Here is a 25,060-nt window from a genome sequence, read left to right on the forward strand (position 1 = left end):
TTGTTGCCCACCTTGTTTCAGGATCCTTCAGCTTGCGGCTGATGAAGCAAACGGGGTACTCCCTACCTTTCCCATCCAGTTGACCGAGTACTGCACCTATTCCTACATTTGAAGCATCTGTCTGCATAATGAAAGTTTGGTGGTAATCAGGAGCTCTGACTACTGGGGCTTGGCAAAGAGCCTTTTTCAGGTTTACAAAGGCCTGATTGCACTCCTCATTCCATCTAACCTTCTTAGGGAATTTTGGAGAGGAGATGACATTCAGAGGAGAGGCTATGGTCCCATAGTTCTCAATGAAATTCCTGTAATACCCGGTGAGACCTAAGAAGGCTCTCGGCTGTCATGATCCCTGCTTCCAAGGGGTCAGGACTTGCCCCACAACCTTGGAAGCAGGCCCATAACTCTGATCCCAGGAACCAGCCAGTCCCGATTGGGACCTTTTGGACCTTGTCCTGGCGTCAGTGGCGCCAGGCTCATGATGGTGACCGGTCCCGGCACTGGAAGCGCCGGGCTCATATCTCATATTAGGTAAGAGTGCTTGGTGGACCTACCTGTAGCAGACCATGCTGCTTACTTACCAGCTAACTGGTCTCCTGATCCTTCTCCGCCTGGGACTACTTTTCTGTCTGGGTGGAGCAGGAGCCACTCCCTGGAAGAAGAACACAGGAACTCTTCTAGAAATCTGGAACTCTTTTCTTACCTGGGTGGGGCCGTGGAAGAAGACGCCTAAGCACTACAGAAGGCTATTTAAACCACACCCGATTGGTTTCACGTGCTTCGCGTTATTCTGCATCTGCAGCAGGACGCTCACCGTGTCAGCTCCAGGAAACCTCCAGCTCCAGATCCTGTGAATACTAAATAACCTGCTGGAATCCAACCTTCAGTCTTCTTCAGTATTCTGCAGCTCCTGCAAGACAAGGGCACAGGTTAGGCTAAAGCAAGGGCAGCAAATCTACTTACCTAATCCAGCGGCAGCATCCGAAGCGCCTTTTTCTGCCTTTCTCTTTCGGCATCCGACATCTGCAAAGAGAAAGAACTTCGGTCAGGAATATTTAACTACAGAGCCTGCTTACCTGTGTTACGCCCATACCAAATCAGCTCGCGCTGCATTTCGGCACCTGCAAAGACAAAAGAGACATTACGGTGCATTCTACAGCGCTAGAATAGTCTTTCTACTTACGTGCCATTAGAAGGATAATCTTCATCGCCACAGCATCTAAAAAGGGAAAAGACATTGGGCCTCATTACGACCCAGGCGGTAAGTTACCGCCTGGGCCGTGACTTTACCACCATGGCGTAAACTACGTTTACGCCATGGTGGTTGGCGGACTTACCGCCCCATTCCGACCTTGGCGGGGCGGTAAGTCCCCAATCCCCATTTACCCTTCCCCATTCCCATTTTTGCCCCATAGGGCATAATGGGAGTGGGGAAGGCGTTAATTACGCCACCGTAAATTACGGTGGCGTAATTAACTCCATGGTACCTTAGCGCCATGGATTTTAACACCTGCTAAAAGCAGGTGTTAAAAGCGCCATGGCGCTAAGGGACCTCGTAGTTGGCGGTAAGGGGTCGGCGCAGCTAACGCTGGCGTTAACCCCTTACCGCCAGGGTCGTAATGAGGCCCATAGACTTTAAAGACTTAAGACTTTTGAACGAGAAGAGAACAATCTAAAAGGAACTTTAGTACTTACAAGGCACGCTCGTGCATTAACGGCGTCTTCGCTCTCAGCAAATCCTCTGCTATCAAGAGGCAGAGCTCGCATCCAGTTAAGCAACTGGACCCAGCGCCCCTGCACAAGACGCAGGATGGAGAGCCCGGCAATTACCTATATAAGGTAAGCGCAATAACAATCCAGTTCCACGGGGAAAGAAAGGGCGAGAGGGGCAAGGAACTTTCCCAACCTTCCAAACACTAATACCTTGGTTTACCCTTTCAGACATCTCACTCTTCAGCTTAAACTGTCGGTAGGAAGGGGGCCCAGTCCGGGAGCAAAACGAACCCTGCGCCTAACACTGAAGACGGTATCCTCGCCAGATCAAGACCTGCGCCTCCGGGGGAACCAGGTGAGCGTTACACCTGGGTCTGAGTAGTAGGCGTTGTCCAATTTTGCACAGCTTCAATCTTACTGAGCAAAGGCCTTATTTCTCCACCTCCTACCTCATGTCCAAGATAGACTACCTTACTCTGTCCAATTTGGCATTTACTCGCCTTTAGGGTCCGATTGGCTCGTCCAAGAGCCTGCAAAACATATCTTAGGTGGTCTACATGTTCTTCCCAGGAATTGCTGAACACTGCTATGTCATCCAAGTATGCCATGCAGAAGTCCTCCATCCCATTCAGAACCTGGTTTACCATCCGTTGAAATGTAGCAGGTGCATTTGTCAATCCAAAAGGCATTACCTTAAACTGGTATAAACCAGCTGGGGTAGAAAATGCAGTTTTCTCCTTGGCATGGTCTGTCAGGGCTATTTGCCAATAGCCTGACGTCAAGTCAAATGTGCTGAGGAACTTGGCTGAACCAAGTCTATCCACCAACTCATCTGTTCTTGGCAAAGGGTGGGCATCAGTCTTGGTGACTGCATTAAGAGCTCTATAGTCCACACAGAATCTAAGTTCTTTAGATCCTGCCTTTGGTACTAACACAACTGGGCTAGACCATGGACTAGTAGAGGGCTCTATTACCCCGAGATCAAGCATCTTGCTGACCTCACCTTTAATGTGGGTTCTTATATTTTCTGACATTCTGTATCCTCAGCTTTTGACTGGCAGACAGTCACCAGTGAGTATGTCATGCTGGCCCCAAGGGGTCAAGCCTGGTGAAAGTGAGAACAGAGAGGCAAACTGATTTAACATAGATTTGCACTCTTCCTGTTGCTCAGGTGTCAGATTTGAAGAGAGATTTACTCCTTCAATCTTTTCGTCTAAAGGTAAGTCTCTGAGGAGATCAGGAAGAGCTTCACTCTCTTCTTCTTCCTCTGATGATGCTAGAAGCAACGCTCCTACATCAGGTCTCGAGACATACGCTTTGTCGGTTGGTGTGGAAGACTGTTGGAGCCTCCTTGGGATTGCCCAAGTCCACCAGATAGTTGACCTCTCCAAGATTACCCACAACTCTGAAGGGTCCCATCCATTTGTCTTGCAAGGCCCTCTGCCTTGTTGGGATCATAACGAGAACTAGCTGGTCTTGAGTGAACTCAACCATGTTAGCCTTTTGATCATGCCAGTGCTTGACCAATGCTTGTCCAGCTTTCAAGTTATCACTTGCTTCTGCCATCATGTGTGACATTCTCCTCCGGAGCCCTATCACGTAGTCAGTCACTCTGACTGGCTTGGGGGAAGGAGCACTCTCCAACCCCTCCTTAATCAGGGCCAATGGACCTCTGATGGGATGACCATAGAGAAGCTCAAGGGAGAGTAACCTACTCCCTCCTGAGGGACTTCTCTATAAGCAAAGAGAAGGCATGGCAGTAGAAGATCCCACTTTCGTTTAAGGGGCTCCTCTAAAGCACCTATCATGCTTTTCATGGTTCGGTTGAACCGTTCGACCAATCCATTGGTTTGTGGGTGGTAAGCTGTTGAGAACTTGTAAGTAACTCCACAGGTTTTCCACATGGCTTTCATGTAGTGGGACATAAAGTTTGACCCCCTATCAGAGATTACTTCCTTAGGAAACCCAACCCTGGTAAAAATACCAAGGAGGGCCTTAGCCACAGGCGGAGCTGTAACAGTCCTCATAGGAATGGCCTCAGGATACCTAGTAGCATGGTCTACTACAACAAGTATAAACCTGTTGCCTGAGGAAGTTGGAGGATCAAGGGGACCAACAATGTCAATCCCTACTCTCTCAAATGGGACTCCCACAACGGGGAGAGGCACTAAAGGTGCCACATTCTTGGAGCTAACCTTACCAGAGGTCTGGCAGGTGTGGCAGCTCCTGCAGTGTTTTTCTACTTCGGCCCCCATCGTTGGCCAATAAAAGTAGAGAGAGAGCCTTTCCTTAGTCTTCTTGAAACTCAAGTGACCAGCCAAAGGAATCTCGTGGGCTAACTGCAAGAACTGTTGTCTGTTCTCTTGGGGTACTACAAGTCGTTTGTAGTCTCCAGGTTCAGACTCTGTCGGTTCACTGTAGAAGAGGCCATCTTCCCAGTGCAACCTGTATTTCCCAGGCTCTTGCCCTTCAGCCTGAGCTTCTGCCTGGTGGCGAAGACCTTCCAGAGTTGGACATTCTCTCTGTCCCTTACTGAAGTCTGCCCCGTTGGGTCCACCTTCTACCAGTAAAGATTGAAGCTCAGGATGGTCAACAGGATCCAGATCTCCAATGAGTTTGTGGCCTTCCATTAGCTCTTCCTCAGAGTCTAATTCTACCACACAGGGTTGTACCACCCTCTCAGCCTCAGCTGGAGGGGGAGTTACTGGTGTAACTTTGGACAACCGAGGGGAAGTCCTTGTTGGCTGCACTGAAGTGCTGGCTGCTGGTTTCTGTTTAGAAGTTTTAGGTTTACCTTTCGCTTCTGATTTCCTTGAGACAGCAGCTGACAAATCCAGTGGAGCAGGAGTGATATCTTTCTCCATCTCCTTGGGAGTACCTCTCATGGTTCTCTCCCTTGCAGGTCTGGTTAGCTCCTGTAACCGTTTACTAGGAGGTCTGGGGGTATGAGACACAACTCCAAGAGTTTTTAAATCGTTACCCAACAGAACTCGTCCTGGTACCTCACTTTGTATGCTGACAGGTATCTTCACAGTCATGTCATTACACTGGATGAGAACTGGTAATTGGGGAAGCATCTGCACAGGCCCTCCAGCTAACTTGGTGAGGCGTTTGGGTGCCTTAGCAACATCCTCAGCCTGAAAAAAAGATTTATCCACCACAGTTATGCTGGCCCCAGTGTCCCTAATGGCAGGAGTCTCCTCACCATTCACCTGGACACTGTCCTTATAATACTCTTTAGTATTATCTGGGAAATAATTATAGACATCTAAATTCTGTTGTTCCCACAAACCCAGAGACACTAAAGAAACACTGGCTGAGACTCCAATGGGTTCATCAGCCAGCAGTAGAAAGTTTCCACTTGCCATTTGGACTTCCTCCTCTGGAGCGAAGGCTAAGGAGACAAGCTGGACCCCTGAAGGTTTAACCTTGCATCTGGGATCTCCTTTCACATGGTCAGTAGAGCCACAAACAAAGCATTTACCAAATGCTTTCTAGAATGGCGGCTTGTTCTGGCCTCCCTCTGGTTTGGCACCAGAAAGTACGCTATTCTGCTGTGGTTTTCCTTGTGGCTTACCCTTATGGTTTTGTTTGGGGCCCTCTTTGGAATTGGAATTATTAGAATTCTCTTTGGAGTCCTTTTTTGGCTGTCTTCCCTCATCCTTTTTCTGAGTTGCCCCAGAATCCTTATGAGTAGCCCTGTTGGCAACCCATAAGTCAGCAGCCTTAGCTAGCTTCCTGGAATCAAATTCCTTTGAATCAGCCAAGTGCTGTCTCAGCTCAGGAGAACAGGCATCATAAATTGACTCCAACATAAAAAGATTCTTCATACCCTCATAAGTGTTCACCTTGTAACCCTTAATCCATCCCTCTAAGTTTTTCAACCCTTTACTCACCCAGGTAGCCCAAGGGGTAAAATCATGCTTTTTGAGGGATCTAAACCTCTTAAGATGCTGGGAAGGGGTCTTCCCAAATCTAGCTATCAGAGCTAGTTTCACACTTTCATACTCTTTCCTATCCTCCTCCCCCAACTCCATTACCGCATCAGTTGCAACAGGGGGGAGCCTAGAGAACAACCAGTTAAGTAGCTCATTACCTGTGATGTTCTGGAGCCCATGATTATACTCAAACAAACTCAGCCAATCCAACACATCCAACTTTGGTTCATACATACCAATTAATTCCTTAGGCATCGGGGTCTTTTGGGACTGGAACTTCTAGAGGAGCCAGAGACAGAAGCAGTTTCAACAGACAACTTTTTCATTTCTAACTCATGCTTGGGCTCCATTTCTCTGAGCCTAAGAATTTGTTGCATTTCTTGGTGTTTCTGTTCAGTTTGAGCAGTAATCCTTCTGAATTCCAAGTCTATTTTCATTTTTTCTAGTTGAAGGACTTGAGGACTTAGTGTGGGACCTGCTATAGGCCCAGTAGGTACAGCTGGTAAGGCAGACAGAGGGGTAGGGGAGACAGTTTCATTAGCCTCGCCTTCCTCTTCAGCCTCCTCATCACTATCATCAGAACTTTGATTTAGATCAACACCATTACTGTCATCTACATTTGCTGGAGAAGTTGGTTCCTCTGAACCAGTACCCAGACTTTGGTTTTCCAGCAATCTTGCTATCAGTTCTATTTTCTTGCCTTTTACAGAAAGATTCTCTTGTCTACAGAGAGCTCTCAAACTCTCAGTATTTTCACCTGACAAGGACTCTTGACTGTAAACTTCCATAGTAGACATGTTTTTGGAAAGTTGCTTTTTAGTGCTAAGCTTTGTGGTTAGTTATGCTAAAGTGTTGAAAAGCACTCTAAACTGTATACTCTATACAAATCCCACTGCTGTACACCAGTGTTAGGCAGAAACATGTGCAGTTCCCTCTGGGACCTCTGCAAAAAGTTTAAGAGTACATGAGTTCGCAGAAAACCCAATTGGTAGCAGTCTGCACCACCCAGATTTACCTGGTAGCTGTGGCTGAGCAGTCAGACTTCTCTCAAGACGAGTTAGACAGTATGTGGAGTATACAAGATAGGGCAATTTACACAGTAGAAGAAGCAGACACGGATCAGAGCTTGGGTGTAAAGATATATAATTATTTAAGAACACATCTATGAAAAACACACTGGCACTAATATGGCAAACGACTTCAATCACAGTTACTATAAGTATATATCAATCCCATAACAATATTTCGACAAGTCTAGGTTCAAAGACGCCACTTATTTGCAGACAGAGGTGAGTGCTTAACCTAGATGGCACTCTAGTATTCGTTAGAAAGGGAGAGAAAAAAGCAGGGTATGAAACCAACTCAGTACCAACACTTTTACGAAGCAAATGCAAGGCAAGCAAGGCAGGGTCTACTGTAGATCACAAAGTTCAGAGGCCAGGTCCACTCGGAGAGAGGTAAGGCGGTATGTCCCAAAAATCTCACAGTGGAAATGCACTTCAAGTCTTTGTAGCAAAATGTCACAGAAAGGTTGGACCAGTTTTAGAACAAAAGTTAAGAAGGTCTGGAGGCGACCCAGTGGAAAGGTAAGGATTTAAGACACCTCACGCTAACCGTCCCAAGGGAAGCCAGGCGGACACAGTACCTTGAGTGGAGAGACAGCTCTGGCGGGGGCAGTTCTTCCTGGTGTTGGATGCAAGTCGGGGCTTTGCCAGAAGAAGAGATGATCTCGTCGTAGAGGAAAGTTGAAGATCGTTGCACCACCAGGGAAGAGACCAGCCGTGGAGTGCTCAGTCACAAGGCACCACCTTTTGGTCGCGGTACAGTGGTTAGTGGCTATCCGGTTGCCGGGGTGCTCAGCACGGGCAATTCGACCACTAGAAGTCCTGGAAGCGAAGAAAAAGCAAGGGGCTGGTTGTTCCCACCAGTCAAAGGGAAGAAGACTCTCCAGCAGGGAGATCTCCTCTGTCGTTGGGAAGTGGTGAGTCGGTTCAGCGGGGCTCCACCGGTGGTGTCGTCGTTGCCGGTCGGCTCAGCTTCTCCCTCGTCAGATTCTTAGGTCCTTGGCGACTTCTGAAGTCCCAGTCCCCAAAGCCCTGCTTTTATGCATAAAACCCCCATTCATTCAGCCTAGCTGTCAATCAAACATGCTAAGTGGTGAATAGGGTGGCTCACCACTTGGGCCAATCACACCAGAGTGCGACTTGAGTTGGCAAGGCAACTCAGTCCAGGGTGCCTAAACCCCCTCCCACATCCCCTGTGGTACCCAGACAGAATGGCACCACTTTGGAGGGCTTCTGTGCAGAAGCCCGCCGAAAGTGGAACAAAGGGCTCAACCTTTGGTTTGGAGTTACAGAGGCGAACGCATACGCCATTTAAAAACGAGTTCTGGCAGAAAATACCAACCAGTGAATTTATTTTAATTTAATAAACCGGTGGTATGACCAAGGCTACATAGAAAAGGTATTAGCCTCGAACAATGGGAAAATCCCATAGGAATATATTTGCGGTTGACTATAAAGTAGTATCCACTGCCACCAGCCAAAACTCGACGAGGGGGGACGGGACAGTGCCCCCTCGAACAACAGACCCTGGGGTAATCGAATTGCCCCTACCAGTACGTCCACAATAGGATGGTTTGTACTGGTTCTGTTAGTAAATTTAGGTCTAGTAAAGCCAATGGTGACTTTACATGCCCTGGGAGACAGTCAGTCCCAGGGTATGGAGTCTATGTTGGGGGTCACCTAGGACACCCCAGTGTTACGGCACGGAGGGTGCTGTGTAACACACATAGCAAAACACATGAGACCCTACGGAGTAAAAGACCCCATAGCCCATAGAACACATTAACATTCAAAGAAATACCACAAATCATGTCCAAGAGTGGGAGAAAGAGTTTCACTCTTGGCAGGATGAAAAAAACAAACTCCAGAATCCAGCAAAGCTGCTGGGGGACTCACTAGGTTAGGAAATTCAGCCTAAACAGAGAATTCTCCCTAACAGATGGGGCGATATATGTTGAGTGAGGTAATCAGGGTCGAGTGTTGGTTGCTTGAGCGGCAGCAGGATATGGCCAGTCCTGAGGGTCGAGGGGGAAGGTGCTTTGAGTTGGGGATCTGTTGATGATTGTCAGGTACAGGAAGAGAGCTTCAGTCGGCAGGATCCAGTGCGACGGCAGGGAGGTTGTCGTCCTCATGTGATATGGCCCTGAGGGATGCTAGGTTTGATGTGAGGTCTTCCATAGTGAGTGTCCTCAAAGGGGGGGACGGGGTGTCACCTCCAGTGGGATCCCACATGGCCTATATCTCCTAGGGGTGTTATCAGGCTCACCTCCCTATTCCCTCGGGGGGTGGCTCCCTTGAGGAGACGGAACGGATACCCTGCATTCGTCGTATCTGGTATGCTTCCTCTGTATGGACAAGCAGGCATGTTCCTTGCAGTGGCAGAGGCAGCTTTTGGTGCTCTGGGGGCAGAAAGCTTCTGAAGGGGCACTAAAATGCTAAAGGATTAATGAGTGAGCCACACGGCTGGTGAATGATTTCAGTGGAAGGGCCTAAATATTTTTGTCAAATTAGAAATGAGCGACTAAGCATAGCAGGGGTGCCCAAAATAAGTAAGGGTTGGGGAGTACCCAGGGGGATACCCTCAAAAAAATAATGTGCTGTAATGATGCATTTTGCAACACAATTGTAGAGGAAAATTGGGCTTAAAAGCCTTACAATTGTTTCTCTGAGAAACATGAAAAATACCAGATTCACGCTCACTTTGGTCTGGTGAATATTTTCAGTGGAAAGGCCTAAATATTTCTTCAGATTAGTGCAAGCGACCAAGCCCGAAATAATTAAAGAGGGGGGCAACGGGGGGGGGGGGCGCACAATTTTTGTGTAAAATGAGGTAAAATAGCATACTATTTACAGCTTGTTCTCTAGGGAACACATGAAAACAAAATCCAGTAAATGCCATGTCACAAACTGCACTTCACAGGAGCACTTCATACCATTTTCATGAGGCTGACCAACCATACAAATGCAGGCACCCGCACACAAACACTTATTCACAGGCGCACACTAGTGCTAATGTATACACAGCTACAGTCTCTCTCTTGCTGTGCATAACATTCAAACACACACGCAAGCATAAAATAACACATCACAAAATCACAAAATTCATGCAATTATGTCGTCTTTTCCGTCTTCTCTTCAGGTGGCAGTGTGTAGCCAGGCAAACAAGCAATGCTACCAAGGGAGCATCAGACTGTCAGGACGAATTTGGGTGTGCAGTGCCGGCGCCCACTGGAAGGACTTCAATACCCGGAGTGCACCGACACTGCACCAACCAGCAACGTGGTTGTCAAGCAACCATGTAAGCAACGCTCTGTACCACACACACCATTTTTTTCAAATATCAGCGCTAGCACGAAGTGCCAGTCCTGACGGTGTGCTAGCCCTGCACGAACCATGGGGGTGCACCCATGGAGGAGCTAGAACGAGCAACCAACCCCTTTTCCACCTCCCCTATTTCTGCCACTGACTCCCTTTGGGATGGCTGATCTATTCTTCTCAGAACTGAACTGAAGTTGGCTGCAGGTTTGTGGATGACCGCTGTGATGGGAATAGTTGTTGGCATGGCCTTCTAGAAATCACCAGGAGATTATGTCCTGGATACGAGTGCATGAAAGAATGTAGCTTTAAAATAAATTGAGACATCTAGGGGAAACGGCAAATGGTCCCCATTAGTACTGAAAATGGACAACAAACTACAATTGGCAGGTGAGGTTTGCTTGTGATATGTTTCAGCCAGTGTAACCCTACTACTTGTGTTGTGTCAGAAGAATTGGTGAAATGACTCGGCCAAATCAGACTTTAAAATACTGTCAAAGGCGGCTAGCACTTTCGCTTGAGGAAGTCGATCAAATAGTGCAACTGTGTATATTTTTGCAATGCTTAAGAAAAAATCCTTACCTGTATCCATGATTAACCCAGTTTGCCTCCAGTCGCAGGGGAAAAACGAATGGCGATCCATCCACACCAAGAAAACTGATGATGTTGGTACCAAATTGCCTTGTCTTTGATTTCTAAAATCTAACCCTTTCTTGTGTTTTTGTAGGTGTGCACTATGTGTTTGACACTACCTTCTCACGGAATTTTAGTCTCCTGGAAAGTCAACGAGAATTTTTGCATCGTTTCCACAGACAGACCGAGGACAAGAAAGCTTTACCGATGTTGGCCTCTGCTTGTCCCGGTAAGTTTAACATAGTACAGCTAACTCGTTCCAGTTGAGTAAGGCTCGTCAAAATTGTTTGAATTTGTTCTCTGTACTGTATATTTACACTAACCTATATGCTTCTTTTGATGGAGTACCAAAATATATTCTGACTCAATATATGCTTGAGGGCTTCGTAAATAGGGTGAATGGACATTAATTGCATCTCGGAATACATTTTGGCTTTATCAGATTCTGAGCCCTAAAATGTATACCTTTTTGATTGCTCTGAACTCTAAGGAAAATATATTTGGATAATGATATTTGATGCTGTTGATGATGGTGTTGTTAAAGATACCTTGAATATCTTTCCTTCCATCTACTCAGAAAAAATGCAAAAATCTGGCTCCTCTCGCAAGAGACTTAAGAATATTTTCCATTATCCTGTCTGCCTGTACCCCTTTCTGCACTTTCTATGATTCTAATCTGCTTCACTATTGTTTTTGTATTTGCGTAACATATGTACTGTAATTAATGCGTCCAGATGCCTCAGGACTTGGTGCGCTAGATAAATAAATATCTGTGTAACCATTCTTCACGTCACCTCGCCAAATTAACATGGCTGCCCGAGTGGTGGCCTGTGCAGTTACTTAGCATTGACTCTGAAGCGGAAGACCACTGTTTTGTTCTCGAACTTGATATTTATACGAACTATAAACCTGTAATGCTCCAAGATCGTCACCACGTTCAACGAATAGTTATAAACTGTTCACTCATAATGATGAATTATGGTTAAATAGGCAACCATATTAGAAGTCATTGCGAGTATTATAATCAAGTGACATTGACTATGTTGAACTACAAGAGGATGCTAAATACCTTTCACAAGGGTCCACTGCTTCACAAATACTATGTTTGATCTAGTGAGGACACATCGGCAGCGTTTACAGATAATGGGGTATGACATTGAATTCTTGAAGTGCCCCCGTCAGAGTCATGGTAAATCCCCCGAGTGGGATGCACCATGCAAGCAAAATGGTACGACCCTGAGTAAAAACAAAGTAAATAACCCAGTCGGAAAAGCCTCTCTTGTCCACTCAAGGTCCGAATGATCACTAGCGAAATAGTCATTTCCGCACCCCTCTATCGGGCAAGAGTGGGGTTGGTTATCTGGATTTCTGACAGTCCACCCTCAGAAAAGGCAATGACCACTTAACATTGTGACATGGTACGCTCGTGGGCTACAGTCATGCAGTAATTATATCTGTAATAAAGGAGACCATCAGTGGTTGTTTGAGAATTACCTATTTCTCGTTAAAGAATGTTGGCTGACAGAGCCGGTTAATATAGATGGTAAGGGGAAGTGTGGGGAGACCTTAGGCAGGTATGTTAAGTTGGTGGCAGAAGAAATAGAGGTGCGAGGAAACACATTGAATGTTATAGTAGTAGAGATAATGGACCCAGCACCATCAGGTGGCAATAAGATCAATGTTTCTCCAGCATGGGGTCTGGCATGGATTCACATGCTCATGAATATTCCCCGTCGTCAGGCTGGGAATCCTCGGTAAAGAAAAAATCAGTATCAGTTTCGTTTCTGATCTGTCTTTCGTAGTAGTAACCAATTACTGATCTCTGCGTCATACTGACCACAGCCAATGACTGCCCTCTACCTAAGCCCCGCCTCTGGCAGCCATCTTCAGATTTTTACCGCACATTCAAGTGTTGGGATCCTCGTGCTATTGATCTCGAGCGTTAGTGCTATTTTTCACGTTTTTTCTCAAAACATTTCTCTTTTTTCGGTCAAAAGAGCCTCAAGCTCCACCGTTTCTTCATCCGATCAACAGGGACCCGTGTCGGATTCGTCTACGCCCCTCAAGGGTGAAGATTTCGTCGAGCCACGCTTTTGGAGGACTCCAGAAGTTTCTCAGGCCCATCTCGGACATGGCCCAGGAGAAGGGAAGCTCGACGCCCGGAAAGCTGTTCAGGGTCTGCCCTGGATGCCAGCTTCAGAATGTCTTCAAGGAGGACGGAAGAAGTCCGAGCGGTCTTCTAAGACATTTGAGGGCGCCCCGGCGACGGGGGTCCAACAGAAGGCCAAGCACTGCGAGTCCGCTGGCACCAGGAGCGCCGAACGGTCGGGCTCTACGGGCGCCAGGCAGGGCGCATCCTCCCCGGCGCCATCAACCACGAGCCAATGCTCTGGCTCGGGTAAGAGGAAGGCTGAGCACCCGGCGAAACTCCTGGAGAGACCCCGGTCGTGCCCTAAGGCCCCATCGGAGGGGGAGCGAGGTTGTGACCCTCCCCCCCAAGGAGAAGGCGGTGAGCACACCTAGGGTGGTGAAAGCCTTGAACCATCCGGCCAAGGCCTCTATCGAGACAGTCACGGCGGCCCTGGCTCAGCCTGTGGAGGCTACACCAGTGGTGGCGACCCCGGGGCCCAGAATCTCCCTGCCACCGCGGAGGGAGTCCTCTTTCATGCCCATCGACAGGACCCCCGTGAAACCTCCGACGTAGAAGAAAAAGGGGGGGGCAGGAGGTCGTCGTGGACTCTGCCTCAACCTCTGAGGAGGAGCTGATCGAAGTCTTGGGCCACGGTTCTGGCGTGGAAGAAGGCCATCCTGTCGGGACGGACCAGGACGTGGAAGACGACGAGGGCGTCGAGGATGCCGACGGGGCTCCTGATCGCCCATCGGATCTCCCTCAACCAGTGCCGCAAGACAACTCGGCGGCCATTTTGTTGGCTATACAGTCCTTATGCTCGGAGATAAGGACGAGACTGCCGTTACCACCAACGGAGGAACCGCTCCCGACGGGGGACCCGGAGCCAGGCCCTTCTGGGAGCCCTCCCCCTAAGAGAAGGATTCATCCTCCACCTCCTTTTCAGCCATCGTGCCCTGTTCAGCCCTCCTCCCCGTCCACGGCACGTGGGGATGATACGGGGACTGACACGGCCGCGACGGGTACAGACGACGAGGTTTACGACGAGGATCTCCCGTCGTCACCTCCCACCCGGCTTCCCCGCCCGACGAGATTGGATCGTTTCACTCCATGATCGCCAGGGCATCAGAGCTTTTCCAGCTCTGCCCGGAAGAGAAGAAGGAAGGTTTCCTTTATCAACGGCGCGAGACCAAGAGAAAGACGGTCCTCGCTGTACCTCTACTAGACATTTGGGATGAGGGCCTCGCCCTCCTCAAGAACCCATCCACGACGCCGGCTAGAAGGGATCGGTACGAGAAGAAGTACCAGGTCCCGGACGCGGCCCCCTTGTGCCTTCGGGCACAGCCGACCCCGGACTCGGTCGTCTCTGCGGCGGCCAGGAAGAAAGCGGGGGGGGGGGGGCGCGGCCTCTACGTCAACCTCCCCGCCGGACGGCGAGGGAAAGAAATTAGACACGATGGGACGCAGAGTCATCTCGACGGCAGCGACGACGATTACGGCCAACGCCTTGGCTATCGTAGCCCGCTACGACAGGGAGTTGTGGTACAAACTGGCCCCCCTGCTGGACTTCCTACCAGACGACAAGAGGGCTGAAGCCCTAGAGATCTTGCAGGAAGGAGAGGTGGCGTCGGACCACGCCATTACGATTGCGACGGACATCGCTGACACTGGATTTTGCCAGTTGGGCAACGGCGTGTGCCTTAGGCGGCGTGGATGGCTCAAGGCTACTGACTTCCGTCAGGACGTGCAGACCAGAGTCTTGGACATGCCTTTCGACGGAAACAACCTGTTTGGGAAAACAGTGGACGATTCCCTTCAAGCCATCAAGGCGGACACGGAGACGGCCCCGGCTCTTGGGGTTCTCCAGCAACGGCGGCCGCCCTTTCGGAGCGGCGGAGGCAAACAGGGTGCCTCCAAAGGTTCCAGCGGCGGATTTTCCACCTACCGTCAAGCGGCCCGTTCGTCGTCACAGGAAGCTTACAGGGGACGAGGCAAGTCAGGCGGACCCCGCCGTCGTCGCCAAGGAGGACAAGGCGGCAAAGCCTCGTCAAAGCAGGACTGAACCGGCCGCAGGGTCGGGCCCCCACCGAAGCACCCCTGTGGGAGGCCGGCTGGCGAGCTTCGTCAGCGTGTGGGAGTCCATCTCCACCGACCGTTGGGTGCTGGACGCCCTAGCTCAGGGTCACGCGCTCGAGTTTCTAAAGAGGTGCCCGCGCGTCCCCCCTGTGGCCAGGAAAGAACATCACGTCCCTCAACTTCTCTTGGAGGTAAAGGCGATGCTCAAGAAGGGCGCCATCGAGCTCGTCCCAAAGAGGCTTCGGGCCTCCGGAGTTTACTCAAGATACTTCCTCGTGAAGAAGAAGACGGGAGGATGGCGTCCCATCCTGGACCTACGACGACTGAACAAATTCATCAAGGCACAGAAGTTCCGGATGGTCACCCTCCAACACGTCCTGGGTCAACTGGAGGAGGGCGATTTCCTGTCGTCGTTGGATTTGGAGGATGCGTACTTCCATATTCCCATCCTAAAGGGACACCGAAAGTTTCTCAGGTTTGTGGTCCAAGGGCGTCACTACCAGTTCAGAGCCCTTCCCTTCGGATTGAGGTCGGCACCCAGGGTGTTCACCAAGTGCCTTGCACCGGTGGCGGCGCAGCTGCGCCGAGAAGGGATCCACGTCTACCCCTACCTGGACGACTGGCTCATCCGAGCAAAGACGAAGGAGCTCGCCGTGGAGCACACGGCAAGGACCGTCCAACTGCTCACGGACCTGGGATTCTCCATAAACTACGGCAAGTCCCACCTGTTGCCCGCGCAAGACGCACTGTTTCTGGGAGCGAAGCTCGACACAGTGTCGCTTCTGGCCTCTCCGTCGGAGGAAAGGACGAGGGCCATCTTGGGCAAGGTCCAGCGGATGCTGGTTGCGGACGCGGCCAGGGTGAGGTCCATCAAGTCCCTCCTCGGAATGATGTCTTCTTGCATTTATCTCATCCGCCTGTGCAGGCTCCGGATGCGCCCGTTGCAGGAGTTCCTGGACGCGCGCTGGATCCAGACGACGGGCAGCTTCGAGGAGAGGATCACACTCGACGAGAGTTTCCGACGAGCAATCCGGTGGTGGGGCACCCGCGCGCATCTGATGGCGGGCATGGACTTCCAGACCCCCGGCCACCAGGAGACAGTGACCACGGATACCTCCCTGGAAGGGTGGGGAGCGCACACCGAAAATCTGCACGCGAGAGGCCTTTGGCTTCCGACAGAGAAGTCCCTCCATATCAACGTCCTGGAGATCCGTGCAGTGTTTTGGGCCCTCAGGTCCTTTCTTCCGTCCCTCAAGGGCAAGGTGGTGAGGATCTTCACCGACAACACTACCACCATGTTCTACATCAGGAAGCAGGGCGGTACCAGATCCCCAGCCCTGTCCAAGGAGGCGCAGGATCTGTGGCATTGGGCCGTCGCCCAAGGGATGTTTCTGGTGCCGTTTCATCTGGCAGGAATAAAAAACACCATCGCCGACTCGCTCAGCAGAGAACTGCGCTCGTGCCACGAGTGGGAGCTACGACAGGATCTAGTGGACCGCGTCTTCCGACGGTGGGGCACACCCCAGATCGACCTGTTCGCGACGGCGACAAACTCCAAGTGCCGGAGGTTCGCCAGCAGGTTTCCCCAGCCGAGGAGCATGGGCGATGCTTTCTCGTTCCCCTGGGAGGGCCTGTTTCTATACGCGTTCCCTCCATTGCCATTGCTGATCCGGCTCATCAACCAGCTCAAGAGGTCACGGTGCAGGATGATCTTCGTCACACCTGCGTGGCCGAGGCAGATATGGTTCCCGGACCTTCTGGACTTGTCAGCGTCCCCATCAATCAAGCTGCCAGTGGACGCTGATCTTCTCTCCAGGGAAGGAGGCGCCATCCTCCATCACGACCCGAAGTCGCTGAACTTGCAGGCCTGGCTCCTGCAGGGTTAGAGTTTGGAGGATACGACATACCGGCCGACTGCAGAGAGGTTCTTGCAAAGGCCAGGGCGTCCTCAACTCTTAAATGCTATGGACACAAATGGAAGAGGTTCTCTGTCTGGTGCCACGCACAGAAGATTAACCCTCTACGGATTACAGCTCCCCAGGTACTGCCTTACCTTCTGACGCTGGCCAAGGCTGGACTGGTGCACGCGTCCATAAAGATTCATCTTGCTGCGATCTCCCGATACACCAGAACCACGGGGCGGACGTCTTTGTGGTCTCATCGTCTGGTGAAAGAATTCATGAAGGGACTGTTCAGATCGTTCCCGCCGGTGAAGGCTCCGGCCCCGGCGTGGGAGCTCAACGTGGTGCTGACCAAGCTCATGGGACCTCCGTTCGAGCCTCTGCACTCGGCTCCGTTGAAGTTCTTGTCGTGGAAAAGAGCGTTTCTTGTGGCCATCACCTCCGCACGAAGAGTGGGAGAGATCCAGGCCCTTTCCTGCAAGCCCCCGTTCTTGACTTTTCACGACACAAGGGTAGTGCTCAGGACGCACCCCTCCTTCATGCCCAAAGTGCCGTCGGACTTCCACCTCAACGAACCCTTGGTGTTGCCTGTTTTCTTCCCGTCACCTTCGTCGCCGGCCGAAAGGACTTTGCACTCGCTGGATGTGGCTAGAGCGCTGAAGTTTTACGTGGACCGCACAAAGTGTTTTCGGAAGACGTCACAACTTTTTGTGAACTTTGGACCTGTCAATCAGGGGAAGGCTCTCTCAAAGGCCTCCATTTCCAGATGGCTCTCCGGCTGTATCATGTACTGTCATCGGTTGGCAAACCGACCGCTGCCTGGCCATCCGAGAGCCCATTCCACCAGAGCGATCGCAGCTACTACGGCGTTCCTATCTGGTGTGCCCTTGCTGGGCATCTGCAGGGCTGCTACGTGGAGGTCGACGCACACCTTCACGAAATTCTACTGCGTCGATCGGGATTCCAGGGAGGAGTCCAGGGTCGCCCAAGCAGTGCTGCACAATCTGTTCGCTTAAGGTGAGCCTGGTGAGGAGGTAAGAATTGCTTAATGTTGAGTTTGATGTAATGCTTAATGTTGAGCCTTTGCCACCTCCCGTGGTTGTGCATGTGTTACTGCTATGTATTCTTTATTCATGAGCATGTGAATCCATGCCAGACCCCATGCTGGAGAAGGAACAAGTTACTTACCTGTAACTGTTGTTCTCCAGCCTGGGTCTGGCATGGATTCACATGCGAACCCTCCCGCCTACCCCTCTGCGGCTCTTCACTTGGTCATACTGCCAAATCTGAAGATGGCTGCCAGAGGCGGGGCTTAGGTAGAGGGCAGTCATTGGCTGTGGTCAGTATGACGCAGAGATCAGTGATTGGTTACTACTACGAAAGACAGATCAGAAACGAAACTGATACTGATTTTTTCTTTACCGAGGATTCCCAGCCTGACGACAGGGAATATTCATGAGCATGTGAATCCATGCCAGACCCATGCTGGAGAACAACGATTACAGGTAAGTAACTTGTTCCATATAATCTCCCCCCTGTCCCCCCCCTCACCCCGCCGGGGGGGGGCACGTTGCTGGAAGTACACATTACATCTTTGGCGAAGTGTTAGCAGGTTGCCTCTAAGAAATTGGGGATGCTGGTTATATTTGGTAGGGAGATACATGTGTCGATCAAATTATAGATGCTACTAGAGACCTTGCTGCAGTCTGTACCATGAAACACACAAAACTAAATGATCAGGGAAAATTGTGGCTATGATTTGTGAAAAATTGGGGATTATACATTATAAATGCAGAGTGAGCAGAGACATACCAGGCAACTATACCTGGATGTCCAGAGGAAGGGTAGCGACCATAGACTATTTCTTCAGGGTAATCCTCAGGGTATAGCTAGAATACACTATATGAATGTTCAACACACTGTATATAGTGATTACCTCATGCTAAGACTAAATATGAGTGCTGATTGGGAATGCCGGGAGGAATTTTAAAAATTGGACTCACAAAAATATAAAGGCCTTTAATGTTGTAATAGACAATGAGGCCATTGAAGAGATGCATACCTGTACAGACAACACGGCCCAGGGTATAATAGGTTGGTATTCATATTGTATATGCAACATAGCCATCAAGGGGAAACGTTATGTATTCAACAAAGGTGTCAGGCACTTTGGGTTGGGGGGGGTACGTTCCAGGGATTCGAGAGGTGAAGTTGCCAAACAGGAAGTGCATGATGATTCATGAGCTCTCTAGTGTTTGGGTGTGGCTGGCTATATAAGCCACACCCAAGATTCTTCAGTGCTTCGCGTTGCTTACTGTGAGCTGCATCAGCAACACACTTGCCGTGCTCTGGATCAGCCAGCTTCTGCTTACCTGCTCCTGATCATCCTGCTCCGGATCATTCTGCTTCAGCTTACCTGCTCCGTAAGAACCTCTGTTCTTACTCCATGCCGCAGCTATCTCCATTCAAGAGGGGACTTCTAGACCGGCACCTGTAAGAACAAAGAAGAACTGCGTTAACACGCGCACATCAGTAACGCTGCGCATACTCGCCGAATCTTCCCGCAACGCTGCATTCCAGGTCAGTTGTACGAGCGCACAAACCCCTGCAAAAGAAAGAGACATTAGTCATTGCGCTCGCCCCAATAACGCGGACACTTATTTCACTGCGCTCACGGTGCATACTTACCAAAAGCCTCCGTGTATACTTACCCAACCACCAAGTCTCCCGTAGCGCTAAACCCGGACAAGAGACGCTAATGTCACATAATTTCTCCTGCAAGGGAAAGGGAGAGACATTACCAGGCACGCTCGAATAAAAGGCGCTGCGCAAACCTACCAGCAGCTATCTTCTACACAGAGCGCTACTCGCCCACAAAAATACCGGCAAATAAAGACAAGACTGACAATTTCAGACACTCTACATTCTCCGCGCAACGTTCACTTGTGGGAAGGACTTTCTAACCAGTGAAGAAACTGGCGCCTTGAACACTCTGCTGTTAGGGAGAATTCTCTGTAAAGGCTAATTCCCCAAACCTAGTGAGTCCCCCAGCAGCTTTGCTGGATTTATGGGGTTATTTTTTCTCCTGCTAAGAATGAGACTCTTTTACTCCCACTCTTAGACCGGATTTGAGGTGTTCCTTTGTCTTTCCATGTGTTTTATGGGCTATGGGGTCTTTTACTCCATAGGGTCTCATGTGTTTTTTATGTGGGTTACACAGCACCCTCCGTGCCGTAACCCAGGGGTGTTGTAGCGACCCCCCAACATAGACTCCATACCCTGGGACTGACTGTCTCCCAGGGCATGTAAAGTCACCATTGGCTTTACTAGTCCCAAATTATGAACAGAAACCAGTACAAACCATCATATTGTGGACGTACTGGTCGGGCCAATTTGATTGCCCCGGGGTCTGTTGTTCGAGGGGGCACGTCTCCGTCCCCCCTGATCGAGTTTTGGCTGGTGGCAGTGGATACTACTTTTTATATTCGACTGCGAATATATCTCTATGGGATTTTCCCATTGTTCGAGGTTACCAACTATAATTATTTAATTCTTATAGCCTCGGTATTTTTTGCCAGAACACGATTCTAAAATGGCGTTTGTGTTCTCTTCTGTGACTCCAACCCAAGTCGAGCCCTTTGTTCCACTTTTTGGCGGGCTTCTCCACAGAAGCCTCCAAAAGTGGTGCCTCTCTGTCTGGGTACCACAGGGGGTGTGGGAGGGGGTTTAGGCACCCTGGACTGAGTTACCTTGGTAACTCAAGTCGCACTCTTGTGTGATTGGCCCAACCACTTAGCATGTTTGATTGACAGCTCGGCTGAGTGAATGGGGGTGTGCTGCATAAAAGCAGGGCTTTGGGGACTGGAACTTCAGAAGTCGCCACAGGACCTAAGAATCCGAGGAGGGAGAAGCTGAGCTGACCTGCAACGACGACACCACCGGTGGAGCCCTGCTGAACCGTCTCACCACTTTTCCCGACGACAGAGGAGATCTCCAGTCCGGAGAGTCTTCTTCCTTTGACTGGTGGGGATAACCAGTTTTGCCTTCTTTTCACCTTCCTGGAGCATCTTGTGGCCGCCTTGCCCGTGCCAAGCACCCCGGCAACCGGAATACCACGGTTTACCACTACCGCGAAGAGAAGGGTAGTACCTTTTAACCGGAGAACTCTGCAGCTGGTTTCTTTCCTGGCAGTGCAACGACCTTCATGTTTCCTCCACGAGAGACCTCTTCTTCCTCTGGACGAAACACCGACTTGCACCTGCTGCCAGGAATAACTGCCCCCGCTGGAGCTTCCTTCACACTTAAGGTACTGTGTCCCGCCTGGCTTCCCTTGCGACAGATCGTTCGGGGTGACAGTAAAGCCTCGACTTTCTAACCTGGGCTAGCCTGGGACAACCTAGCTAACTTTTCCTGACTTTAATTTCATCCTTTTTGTGCGAACTATCTACAAGACTCTTTGGGCATAACCCCACTGTGTGAACCTGGGCCCCTTCTGCTTGCTCTCTCCAAGAGTGGGCCTTGCAATTGACTTCCTTGCTCTCCAGTAGAATTCTGCCTATCCTTCCTTACTGTGGTTCTTTGTAAAAGTATTGAAACTTGTGTGCTTCCTTAACTCTGCCTTTTTTCCCTCCCTTTCTTTACAACTTATTAAAGTGTCATCTTATGTTAAGCGCTCACCTCTGTCTGAAAATAAGTGGTGTTTCTCACTAAGACTTGTCTAATAAGTGAATAGGGTTGTGTATATATATGATAGTGACTGTGTGCTGAATTTACTTACCTCGTTTTTGCTAGTGTAAATCACAAGTGTGTTTTTAAATAAATAATTATATACTTTTACACCAAAGCTCTGGTTAGTGTTTGTGCTACTGTGTCTCTGTACCTATTGTGTATACTCTACATACTGCCTAACTCTTCTTGAGGGAAGTCTGACTGCTCAGCCACAGCTACCAAGTGAATCTGTGTGGTACAGACTGCTACCAAGTGGGTTTACTGCCAAACACCTGTAGTCTTAAATCTTTGTGGTCCCTAAGGGAACTGCACAGGTTTCTGCCTAACTTCTGCCTCGCTGTGAAAGCATAAAACAGCGTTTGGCATCTGAACTCAGCCTACAGACATTGGCACCAATCACAAGTGAATCGCGCCCTTGCGAATGCAGGATGGAGTCCACACCCTTCTAAAGATCAAGGTAAGTCCATAGGGGGACATCACTGCACACAGTAAAGAGGGGAAGAGCCCAGGTGAATCGGGTGAATTCAGGTCTGAGTGTACACCTTGTATTTGACAGGTATTCCTCCGGGTGAAACAGGGAAAGTGAAGACTCGGGGTCAAGGGAGGCTCGTCCATCGCTCCTGCAGAGACACAGGTGAGTGTGACACTGACCTTCATCGCGAGGATGAGCCCAGCTGACGCATGTGCACCAAGATCGACGAGGAAGAACCAGCCAATTAGCGCCTGTCATCCCCTATGGAGCTGGTCTATGTGTAGGGGGCCTCTAATCGGGAGCACCAAAACGTCCTGTAAAGAAATGACGCTTTTTGTGTTTATAAACTCATGTTTGATGATAAGGCCAGAGCGCTCTCGAGCAGCAGAGTCCTTTGCTAATAATTGTGTTCTGTACAATTAAACCTTGTTATCCTTGCAAAACTATCTCTTGGCTTCTTTCCCTAGCGGGTTGCATTTACTCTGAAGTGATTGTACAGTGGGACTTGCCTTAATTTGACGACCCCTGTGACGTGATTCATTAGCCCCCGTACTTGGAGCGATATCGAGGGGCCTCTCCGGAAAGGCCGTGCCCACTTAGAGCTGACCAGTCCCCCAAAACCCGTATGCAGCAGAAGTGGTCCTTGCGGGTGCCGGCATTGCAAAAATGCCACCTGCTCGTTGGAGCCGGGTACAGCCCCAGGGAGAGACCCAGACATATTGGGGATTAACCGCAAACTGAGGCATTCGGAAGAACGTGGACACAGGAGTATAGATTGCAATTTTTTTTTTTTTAGTTTTAAGTTATACAGAGGATATAAAAGAGGAAAGAAAGGGAGCCTCTCCATCTGAGGAGAGAAGGTGGCAGCCACAGTGCACTGTCCCGACCAGTGCTGGGAAACAAAACTAAGAACAACAACCTGGGAGCCCCATATAAGTAGAGGGCTCGGGAGAAAGTAGTGGTTGTTGTTTTAGCTTGTTGTTTTAGCTTATTGTTTTCAGTGTACTTTTTCATATGTACGGAGGAGGATCAGGAGGGGCGTGTATGGTGTGAATGAGAAGCGAGCAGGAAAAGTGTGTCGAGAGTGAATGAGGGATGTTTCATGGAGGAGGAAGATGGCTAAAAGGTATGTGTTTTGGTATAATAACAATGGAGATAATATTGTCTGACCGAATAAGAGACTATTGTAACTTGCATGTGACGGAAATAAATTGACTGATAGTGTGCCCCAACGGTATAGACGGGAGGGGACAATACTGCATGACCACTTTGGTGACCCGCACTTTAAACAAACAACAATCACGGGGACAGACACACCCTTAATCCACATATGTAAAAGCCTTCCCTTTACAGTGACGAAATCAAGAAATACCATGGTCAGTGGGTGACGGAAACTAAAGGGGAAGGAATGCCCCACACTTGGCCAGAGGAGGGGCCCTTCGATAAGGGTGCATTAGATCATATATCCACATACCCTACTGCCAAATACAAGGGGAAGCCATTACAGAATCGGAGAGAAATATTGGATTTGTGGGGGATGTTTGAGGAAACACCCGCCCTGGAGAAGAAAGAGATAGCGTCAGATAATGTGACAACAACTAATACAGGGGAAAGTGAGAAGGGGGAAGGCTAACCAAAGAGCCTTTACCCCCTATTTACAAGACCAGCAGAAGGGTACTCAATCCCAACATATGTATCCGGGGGGGGAACAACCTTAGCAGGCCCAGGCTTAGCACCGCCCCCGCTATATGACCCACCAACAACTTCCAGCCACCCACCCACACCAGAGTGAGAGCTAGGGACATCGAGGTGGCACTATCCTCCACATGCACAGAGTTGGCTAGATTATGAGCAGCACGTGAAGCAGTAAGAGGACCACAGAGTGCAACGCTACCCCTGACCACCTCTCCTTCCCCACAAGAGGACGAGTGGAAATCGGGAGATTTTCGGTTTAAGATTGACAGTGCCCCCATACGGGCTGTGCGTGTGGAAAGGGAAGGGGAGACAAACAGTTTAGGATACGAGAATGTGGGATCAGTAAGGGATGAAGAGTATTGGAGCGATTTTGATGATGGTGAAGAAGGAACACTGGGAAGAGTACAGCAAGTACACCTGACAACACCAAGAGTGGAAGGGATGTGGGACGGAAGGTTGAGAGAGCGGTTTGGGAAATGGCCTTAACAAAGAAAAAGGGAAGTGGAGTAAAAGGTGGGAGAGTAAAAATGAAAATGCAAATGCACCTTATTGTCATGACCACCGGGTCAAAATCTACTAAAATGTCTTGGCTAACTGCATATAGATCCTGGGCTCAGGGAAGGTAGGTCCTTGGCTATGTAGTTTTGACACTTCCTTATCCTACAAACATGGCCCCCGGTGAAAATCCTGGTATGGGTGCTGTGCAGTCTAGTTGTTGTCACGCCTTCAGTATTTAAGCCCCTCCCCCTTAGCGTTCCGGGCTTCGCATCTGTTTTGTTTTCAAAGGACGCTTACCGCGGATCCTGTCAAGATTCTCCTCAGAACCCCGTTCTTTCTTCATGGTTCATAGTTCCTGGTTCCGTGCTTCCGTTATTCATAGCATTCCTTACCTTGCCCCTCGCGCTACTTGCCTTTGGTGTTCGTTACACGTTTGGGGCGAATCTTTCTAATTGAAGTAAGTTAGCGGCAACGCTTAGCTGTGCTCGCGCTTTCTGCCAGTATTGTTTCTGGTATATTTATTGTGGTGGATAGTGCGCATAGCGCCTTGATCAGTTCCAGTCAGGTGTCGAGTGTCGGGGCTCCGGCACTCAAAACGTTTGTGAGGATTCTCTCACTAGTAACACGCAGACTCTTGCCTCAGGGTTCCTGTTGCTATGTCTCTGTGAAATACCTTTAACTTGTGACACTTCATTGAACTCGCAATAGTTAAATAATTCTCTCCGTTCATTTTGTCATTGTTTATATTTGGACAACGTCATTAGGAAATTCTGTACCATTCCATATCGAACCCCTGTTACAGTTTTCCTCAGGTTTATTGTCATCCGTACACATCACCTCAGGGTCCTGTTTCAATTCAGTCCAAGGGTTTAGGAGTCACTCCAGTGTGATAGGTGGTTATT

General features: G+C 49.7%; 1 protein-coding gene across 2 annotated transcripts in view; it reads left to right on the top strand.

Moving 5' to 3' along the window:
• The window catches only part of CIAO3 (cytosolic iron-sulfur assembly component 3), a 643,683-nt gene that overhangs the window by 244,409 nt on the left and 374,214 nt on the right, over positions 1–25,060 (top strand). For both annotated transcript variants that reach the window (XM_069647280.1, XM_069647281.1), the window contains one exon: positions 10,755–10,889. In XM_069647280.1, coding sequence (XP_069503381.1) covers positions 10,755–10,889 — 135 coding nt within the window. The remainder of the gene's footprint in view (positions 1–10,754; positions 10,890–25,060) is intronic.

The sequence above is a fragment of the Ambystoma mexicanum genome, chromosome 2q (assembly GCF_040938575.1).
Source record: "Ambystoma mexicanum isolate Mex_15411 chromosome 2q, UKY_AmexF1_1, whole genome shotgun sequence".
Taxonomy (NCBI): domain Eukaryota; kingdom Metazoa; phylum Chordata; class Amphibia; order Caudata; family Ambystomatidae; genus Ambystoma; species Ambystoma mexicanum.